At 32.0% G+C, this 9798-nt stretch overlaps 1 protein-coding gene across 1 annotated transcript; it reads left to right on the top strand.

Annotated features, from left to right (window-relative positions):
* The first annotated feature begins 511 nt into the window (after positions 1–511).
* On the top strand, positions 512–6962 carry LOC149963389 (uncharacterized). The gene is made up of 5 exons (XM_090170582.1): positions 512–673; positions 1418–1723; positions 1784–2083; positions 2140–2235; positions 6623–6962. The coding sequence occupies exons 1-5, from the start codon at positions 592–594 to the stop codon at positions 6940–6942; spliced, it is 1104 nt and encodes a 367-aa protein (XP_090026708.1). The 5' UTR covers positions 512–591; the 3' UTR covers positions 6943–6962.
* Positions 6963–9798: the final 2836 nt, after the last annotated feature.

A 9798-nucleotide genomic window follows, 5' to 3' on the forward strand; every position in this document is an offset into this window, starting at 1 on the left:
AAAAGTGTAAAAGTAAATAATTTTGACCTAAGAGTTCTTTAAGAATGTATACAGGTGGTTACTTTTTGACAGTTCTCGCTCTGGAAGCGTAGTTTTTTTACTCTAAACCGTTTTATTTTCCTGTTCCGGAGATGAAATTTACCCGCATACTTAGAAGCAAAATGTCGTCGGTTTTTTTTATACGACGTACACACATGGCAACCGTGAGCGTCCAAAAAAATAATGAATAGTGTGCCAGTGTGGGTTTAAAATCTCTTCGCGTCTTCTTTGGTACCTGCAGTACATTCTGCAACTTGGTAGTTTGGTCCATAGCTGATATTTTATTTATATTTATCTATTGTATAGCTGGAGTATAGAGTAAATACTAAAGAATCATTCTATACTCCAACCATCCATAGCTGTGCAAAAATATAACCGTAAACTATTAAAATATTACAGTGTTTCCACTGACAAATTGGAACAGTTGTTGACGGCGTTAAACTGTAAAGCTAAAGTGACATGAACGGGGACAAAGCGGAGTTCGCTCATTCATTTGTGCGAGGCGTGGCGCAAAAACATTTTCAAGTACATAGAGATAAACCAAAAAAAGTCATGAAGAAAAGTTCCGGAAATTACCGTCAGAGAAAAAATACGGATGAAAGCGTTTCGGGCCAGATTCCGGAAGCTTACAATGGTCAGCCTTTCGATATAGACAAATTGCACATGTATTAATTAAATAGCGTCGTTGAAGGGTTGTTAAGCGTTTCCCCCTTCAATTCCACATCCTAGCGGAAGTAGTGTTCTAAATATTAGGCTGTTAGTAACCATTGTGATTCATAAAACTAGGTATTCCGCTAGGTTGCGTTCCAGGGCCCCCACTTATATCTTCAATTTTTTATAGGAAAAATAGGATTATTTTTCTTAAAATATAGGACTTTATAGCACTATTTTTACAAAATTATAGGATTTTATAGGACTATATATGCTTTTTAATTTACTAACTTTATGCATTTAAAAACAAAACCTATATTTAAAAAATAGAAACTCTTTAACCATTTTATCACAAAAAATATACTAGTAGCTACCCATGTTAACAATAACAAAAATATAGACTAGAATGACTTGGTATAGGAATTTATCCCATAGCTAAATCTAGCAATTTAACTGAGTGGCTGGATTTGAAATGGGTAAATTATCAAAATTATAGGATTTTATAGGACTTTTGGGGGATTTTGCTAAAAATATAGGATGTTAAAGGACATTTTTGAAAATATAGGATTTTATAGGAATTATAGGACCTCTGGGGGCCCTGGCGTTCGGAACTCAAAAGTAATAGCGTTTCCATAAATTAACGAAGCTAGTTTCATTATCCATGGCCGAACGTCGTTTCGGAGTCTTTTTTTTACATTTTTATTTTTCATTATCCCATTTTTATAAGATTATGACGCCAGAGTCTTGATTGTCGACGAGATAGAATCAGCCCGCCGAGCATCAATTAGTAATGGAGGTGAATCACTTGTGGGAGACCGACGTTCATTCGTGATAGCGGATCCTGATGACGAATCAGCTCTTGAAGAGGAATCAGATCTTGAAGACTCAAGTTTGAAAGAAGAAAAGGAAATCCCGGTTATTGTGATAAGCGATACCGACGACGACATTGATTTAGAGACCCCTTCTGGAGTAGGAATTTTGGAGAAGGTCTTCGAAAACAACTTCGTTCCTTCAAAGAAATCCAATTTCACCAGTACATTGAATGCTAAAAGTAGTATTAAATTTAAGATTGAACCACTTTTTAAAAACGTAGGTTTACAGATAGCGTTGAACAAAATTGCGACCAAAGAGTGCGATACAATTTCTTTCAAAACCCAAATTACAACGACCGCTGGTACCGCCTTGGAAACTTGCTCTTTATATTCGCGAGACCCGAATGATGAGATACTTACGGGCGACGATATTCAAAACCAGGTGACAAGCGAAGCTGGGGCGCTTACACAAATGGATACAGAGCGTGATCATCTATTATGTGACAATTTAAATACCACGCCCGCACACAACACATCATCAGCAACTGCTGGATTGGAGCAGACGGTCAGGATTTCTAACGGTAGTGGTATTTTGGAAAATTCGTATCTGATTAATGCTCAAATTGTCCTAATTTAGCAACTAGCGGTAACACTAACGAGGGCAATTATTTGAGGCGTGTTACTAATGGATCAATTGAGAGTTTTTATGATTCTTCCTCAACTACAACTACATGTAAGTATTTCAATAAGTTAACCACATGAATTTTTAGTTTTCTACTTTTCAATATTTCCCCCAAGTTAATACTCTGAATTTATTGTGGAAAAAGTGCGAAGATTTCCATTGTCTTGTCTGCTAAAAATCCTTTATGGGTAAAGCTTGAGTGATATCGCCGTAAAAGCATTCAAATTTGTACTTCCAATTTGAATTCCGCACAATTCAGTCACGAAACAGTCGTAGCATTGTTAATTCTCTAGGCTTACTTACGATAAATCATCGTGTTTTAATTATTATTGCGGTCGTTGGCAGTGAAGGTTAAGCTGTTGAATGCCTCAATTGCACTTGATAACAAGTTGGCAAGCCAAAATATACCTCTCCTCTGAAGAATTGTCCCTAGTGGTATTAATTTCTCGAGACTTCCGTTAAAGATAACTCCGCAATTCAGAGTTATTTTCTAAAAACGTAACCGCGGTTCAATCCCGCCCGGTATAAAATTTTAATTTTAATTAAAATAATTGAGACGAACAACCTAGTTTAATTTATTCAGAATAATATAAATTAAGTAGTTACAACAGCGAGTTAGACGTACTAAAACAATGCACAATTGAATTTAACCCTATTTACAGAACAAGTTTATCAGTTAAATATAATACGAAGCAAATTTTAATGAAATAAATATCTACAGAGGGTATTTGAAGTTTTCTTGCTTACGAAATACTTGCCGCATCTTTAACGCTCATTTTATTTCAACACTCGCCTTTGATGAAGATACCGTAGAATAGCTATATTCGACATCTGGTAGTGGACGACTCGTAGACTTCCTGTTGACGTTGTAACATACCGTCCCATTTCCAATATCATATAATGACTCGCACACCCAGGAAATCAATGACTGCATTAGAAATCGTAGATGTCCAAATATCCACACCAATAAAAAAAGAATTAACAAGAAGCGAAAAACTTACCATTCACAAAGCATAGAAAGCCCCTTGACTAAACGACAGCTCGTATATCAAAAAATGACCGTTAGGGCTCTTTATAAATAAAACAAACGAACCCAATTGATGAACTACATTAAACATCTTAATCCGTCGAGAAAACGTTTAAAATAAATTACGAAGTAATGACGACCCAGTTAAAAACCCAGACCACTATGCAAACAACTCGATATTTTCTTCATAAATGAACTATTACCCTTGAAAACTAATACGCTAAACACACAATAGATAAAAAAAGACTGAAAAAACGAAATAAATTACCAAAAACTAAGGTGTTCTACCCTTTAACCATTTTATCTGCTGACAAGATTTGACCTTTAAATTTTAATACGTAAAATATTTAGACTTTAACAAGTTCACAAAAATTAAAAAACAAAGTTCAATAAACAATATATACAGATATTGTATTCATCCGTTTAGTTAAATAACCCACCCTATCATAATGGTTCCTTTACTTTAATAGTTTCCCTAAGGAAGTCAATGGCTCGGCGGTGAACTATCCGCATGGTAAAAATGCGACCCGTGTTCAATTCCTGATCACGTTCAAATTTTACATAAAATACTAAAATATTTAATTAAATATAAAATTAATATAATTTATAAATATTTAATTAAATATAAGATTAATATAATTTATAAATATTTAATTAAATATAAGATTAATATAATTTATAAATATTTAATTAAATATAAGATTAATATAATTTATAAATATTTAATTAAATATAAAATTTATATAATTTATAAACATTTAATTAAATATAAGATTAATATAATTTATAAATATTTAATTAAATATAAGATTAATATAATTTATAAATATTTAATTAAATATAAGATTAATATAATTTATAAATATGTAATTAAATATAAGATTAATGTAATTTATATATATTTTATTTAATATAAGATTAATGTAATTTATATATATTTTATTTAATATAAGATTAATGTAATTTATATATATTTTATTAAATATAAGATTAATGTAATATATAAATATTTAATTAAATATAAGATTAATACAATTTATAAATATTTAATTAAATATAAGATTAATGTAATTTATAAATATTTAATTAAATATAAGATTAATGTAATTTATAAATATTTAATTAAATATAAGATTAATGTAATTTATATATATTTAATTAAATATTAGATTAATATAATTTATAAATATTTAATTAAATATTAGATTAATATAATTTATAAATATTTAATTAAATATAAGATTAATGTAATTTATATATATTTTATTAAATATAAGATTAATGTAATATATAAATATTTAATTAAATATAAGATTAATATAATTTATAAATATTTTATTAAATATAAGATTAATATAATTTATAAATATTTTATTAAATATAAGATTAATGTAATATATAAATATTTAATTAAATATAAGATTAATATAATTTATAAATATTTAATTAAATATAAGATTAATATAATTTATAAATATTTAATTAAATATTAGATTTATATAATTTATAAATATTTAATTAAATATTAGATTAATATAATTTATAAATATTTAATTAAATATTAGATTAATATAATTTATAAATATTTAATTAAATATTAGATTAATATAATTTATAAATATTTAATTATATATTAGATTAATATAATTTATAAATATTTAATTAAATATTAGATTAATATAATTTATAAATATTTAATTAAATATTAGATTAATATAATTTATAAATATTTAATTAAATATTTGATTAATATAATTTATAAATATTTAATTAAATATTAGATTAATATAATTTATAAATATTTAATTAAATATTTGATTAATATAATTTATAAATATTTAAAATGATGTAGTACCTAACGTTATAACTTCGTAAAGGACATTCGCCAAAGCGGTTTTCGAAAAACACCGTAGCTTAACAAGCGTCGGTGGCTCAGTGGTTAGAGTAAATCTCTTGCACGTCGGGTTCGATTCCCGGCCGGCTCCAATAAATCGCAAATTGATAATAAGACGAATACCGTGAAGAATTGGTGGAAACCCTGCCATTGGAGGTTGAGAGGTTGCATAAAACTCAGCACTCGGTCCGTCCCAAAAGTCAATAAAAAGAAGTTGAAGAGAAAACGCCCGTTCAAACACTACAAACACAAACTCAACAGGCTCAACAAACACAACCGTCATAAGAAAAACACAACAAACTCAACACCCACAACCGTCATAACACAAACTCAGCATTATCTCCCTACACACAAACATTACAATAACGAAATATCCAATCAAACTGAGTTAAAACTGTCACGACGGTGAACATTAACGAAAAAACACCATCCAAAACAGACCCAACCGCAAATTAACTGTGAACGCAGAGATTTCGAGCAACTGCGTACGCAATGATGAAGCTTTGCACGGAAAATGCGAACGCGTTCGCAGTACCGACACACAGACAGACAGACACGGTGACTGTATAAAAATGTCATCGAGTATTAGTTCCCTCTATCTAACCGTTCCATTTCTCTGGCGGTGGTATTTAAAAAATGTGTTTTTCTTCCCCCAAATGAAAATGCGACGTATTAGGTTCCGGATGAGTACCACGAAATGTTGATTTCTTCGCATCGGCCGTCGATTAAATATTAATTGTTCAATCGGTATTAAGACTATCCGAAATACAAATTATATATCTTACGATAGAAGTATCCATGTAAGCTATTAAAATTAAATATATACCGGCTCGAGACCGTTTTCACCAAATCGCAGCTTATATCTACCGCCTGTATTAATCCGTTTATCGATGTTTAATGTGAAATTACACTGCTTTGAAATATATATATTAAACCACATATTCCCTATGCAATATTTTGAATAATTTATTACATGATGTATTTCGAAACTAACTATTTTAGGAAGGTAATGAATTATCTCGTAAGAAATACATTACATACTTCTGATTTTTTCTATCTCACCATGTTAGTACCCAAATTCGATTGCAATATTGATTTGGAAATTAAGTATCCAATATCATTGGACCTCTCTGCAGTCCCATTGGGTGCTTGCTCGTACCGCGAAATATTTACGTGGCCACCATGGGCTTCTTAACGTCACGCCTTAACTATACGCGTTACCAGGGCAACGAACACAAACCACACCAGTTTTGGCAGTAAACATTCGAGTAATATGATGAATAACAATGTTTTTCTTTACGCCACGTGATTTCTCTTTTGGTTAGCTATTTCTTTATTTAAGACTTTACTTCATTTTGTTTTTAACAATATGTCGAAATACCGCTTAGTAAGGTTTTCCTCAACGTTTCTTTTATTATTTATAACACCATTTGTAACACGACCTTTCTAAAATCATTGTAAAGTTTCAACTATATTGGATATTATAATAAATTCATTATATCGTATCATTACTCTAGCTGAAACTTCGAACGATAATTTTGATGTGGATCCTATCACTGCCGAAAACGTTGATTGCAACTTTGTCGAACGCCAACCACTTTCTAAATGCCAAGAATCATTCAAGCTGAAGAGGTCGCGCTTTTATCTAGGAGCTTACGAATGTGATTTCTGCCTCATGCGATTCTCACACCCGGGTTATCTCAGGAGTCACCTGCCTCTTCACAGCTTCTATAAGATGTATCAGTGCAAAGGCTGCCGACAGTGTTTTGCCGAGAAAAGTCATCTCTACCAACACACTCGTTCTAATAAAGCCAGTGGTTCACCCGAAGTAAATTAACTTTCATATTAGCTCATCAAAAAACGGACAATATAAACATAAACTATTTCTGAACTTCATATTTAATGCAACTGCTCTTTAGAATTAGTGAATTTAGTGCCACGCGTTTTGATTTTATTCTGTATTTTCATTTTGGTAATACGTGATTAACAAAATCTTGTTAAAATAAGGACCATGCCTTTCCATGGTTTTCATCTTTTGTATATAACGAGCGTTTGAATTTCAAAGTTCGTTATAGTTCATTTCATTTTATATGATATTTTAGTAACGTTGTTCAGTACCTTTCCCCAATACGATTTCTAGCGCGTGATTTTTTTCATTTAACATCACTGGATGATTTCGTAACGTTTTTTCTTATTGTATCTCCTAAAATTGAGATTTTTTAGTAATACTTTTACGACATATTTTTTTTCAGTTTTTTAGTTTCATATTGTTTAGTTTAAATGTAGTGACGAGTAAATATCTTGCACTCAAAATATTTTATCGATAAATTTGTATGAGCCGTCAACTGGTTCTCATACCTAGCGCCACCAATTATATGAAAAGCATTAGTACTAACATTTGGTTCACTGTTTATTTTATGATTTAACGTTATTTCTTTGACAACGAAATATATTATCTAATTCATGCGGTTTAAACTTACCCGACAAAGTTATTTACGTGTTCGTTCTATTTAGACATAAAACCTCAAATGGCCTTTCTAATAAACAAATTCGCATTTTTGAAGTTTACATAGAGGCACGTAGCAGGAAACGCGAGAACCACTCTTAGCTGCGGAAGATTCGTCCGCTAAGAAAACAATTTGTGATTTATAATGGAAAATCGTCTGCTATGTGTCTCTGTGTAAACTGAAAAGGCTTATTTGTACCCATCAAAATTTAGCTTTCGGTATGTCTTTGGACCCCCCATTAATGAAATGTTCGGTGAACAGCCGCTGTAGGCATCAGTTTTAAAAATTTAGACAACGAAAACTTTTTGTATCTAAGTTACGTGTACTAAATTAGTCGTTAAATTTTTTTTTGTGTGTAATTCATTATTGAGAAGTTTGATAAATATCCTACAGTTTGGGAAAAATTATTGTTGTATTGTTCCCAAAATATCAATAATACACCTACTTCGTATTTTAACGCGAATGGCAGTCATGAATGTTCTTTTATATTAGTATATTTGTTAATTAAGAAACTTTGTTGGGTGTAATAATAACACTAAAAAAACATAGTTTCATTAAAGTTATTTTACTTCTGATGATTCCTATACATATTACCATAAGTCTATGACTTTATCCTCATAAATTATGGACAACTCATAGAATTATATAAATTTCGCTGTCTGGATGTGACGCAGCTTCTAACGCCGCATAGCGATATTTATATTATCTGTTAAAATTAAAAAAAATTAATTGACGTCGCAATGGATTCTGGAAAGGGTTTTCACATAGTAATGGCGTTTATCCGACGAAATTTTGGATATTTTAGCTAAATAATAATATAAAATAGTTATGGATAAGGCAACGGGTTTTTAACCAAAAGCTCTAAGTCTGTAACGATCGAAAAAAAATACCACAAACTAGAGTTAAGGCCTTACAAGCCAAACATTTCGTGACCCAGGCCCTAATGCAAGCTAAGTTAAGTCAGCTGTGAAAGGAGCACAGTGTTGTATTTTGTCTTTACACCAAGTATCAGTATTAACCCAGCTGAAGAACACCAATCGTCAAAACCGCACATAGTGAAATCTATGAGTAACGATAAAATTCAGTGATGTAGAGAGCCTGGTAAATTTGTGCTCCTGAGCCAATCGCCGCGCCCGGAGGAGGAAAATAATGCTTATGCATTTATGAACTCCAGTTTGGGAAGTTTTTGTCTCAGGAGAGCGGGGTAGAACGGCCGAGCAAGACGTGATAATGAGGAGGTCCATTAAGTCTCCGCTATACCTCAACTGTAGACTAGCCGTTTGCGATTCCATCAGTCTGGTGGGAGTGGATGATGGAACGCAAATAATCCTCCGTAAGGCGGCGCTTTACCGAGGAGGAGATGAGATCGCCGGTATGGGACAACCAAGTGAGATAGTCATCAAGGGTGACTCTTAGATAGCGATACTTCGTTGCCCTAGTCAGTGGAATACGGCCAGCTGAAGGGTCAGGTGTGGAAGAACGCCTTTCCGAGTTGTAAAAAGCATAAAGTTACATTTTAGCAGCTGAGAGTTGAGACTCCAGGGGGTGCCGTAGCCTGAATTATTGTCCAGGGCCAGATTCATTTTCCGGAAAAGAATGGTAGACCGGGCCCTAATCGATTAAGCATGTCATTCACATGCTCCCCTTTATCCACAGCGACCAAGCACAGAAGCGGGATACCATCGATCATCACACTAAACAAAATTGGACAGAACGTGCTGCCTTGAGGGACGCCATTGGGGACTGGGAACGAGATAACCAGATATGGAAATAAAACGCAGGAGGCGCTGGCAGTACACTCTGTTCAAAAAGTCTTTGCCCGTGGGATATTTCGAACATTTTCGTTCGTCATTTCTTTTATAGTTGCATCAAGTCGAAGCGGACATAGGTAATAGATTAATAAAATGTTTAGCTACAAATTGGCCAAAATAATTTTCTGGATAGATTTATAATTTGGCCTATTTTGGCCTAAAAGAGGGGGTGTCAACTTTTTTATTTTTGATCTCAGGTCGTTTTAAACCCGATTTTCGTGTTCTCCGGGGTTGATTTATATTTAGAAAGTGTTGGAATTATTCAAATCGACGCATTGGTTCAAAAGATATTCACCAAAGAAGTTTTCACAGAAATTGAGAAATATCTAAACATCTTACCAAGCCATTTAAAATAATAAATGTTGACGGGTTTTG

The sequence above is a fragment of the Leiobunum rupestre genome, chromosome 1, assembly GCF_980474605.1.
Source record: "Leiobunum rupestre chromosome 1, qqLeiRupe1.1.hap1, whole genome shotgun sequence".
In the NCBI taxonomy this organism is placed as follows: Eukaryota; Metazoa; Arthropoda; class Arachnida; order Opiliones; family Sclerosomatidae; genus Leiobunum; species Leiobunum rupestre.

Coding starts and splice junctions, on each gene's coding strand:
- LOC149963389 (XM_090170582.1), top strand. CDS start 592: ATGAAGAAAAGTTCCGGAAATTACCGTCAGAGAAAAAATACGGATGAA. Junction 674..1,417: donor GATTCCGGAAGCTTACAATG/GTCAGCCTTTCG, acceptor CATTTTTATAAG/ATTATGACGCCAGAGTCTTG. Junction 2,236..6,622: donor TTCCTCAACTACAACTACAT/GTAAGTATTTCA, acceptor TCATTACTCTAG/CTGAAACTTCGAACGATAAT.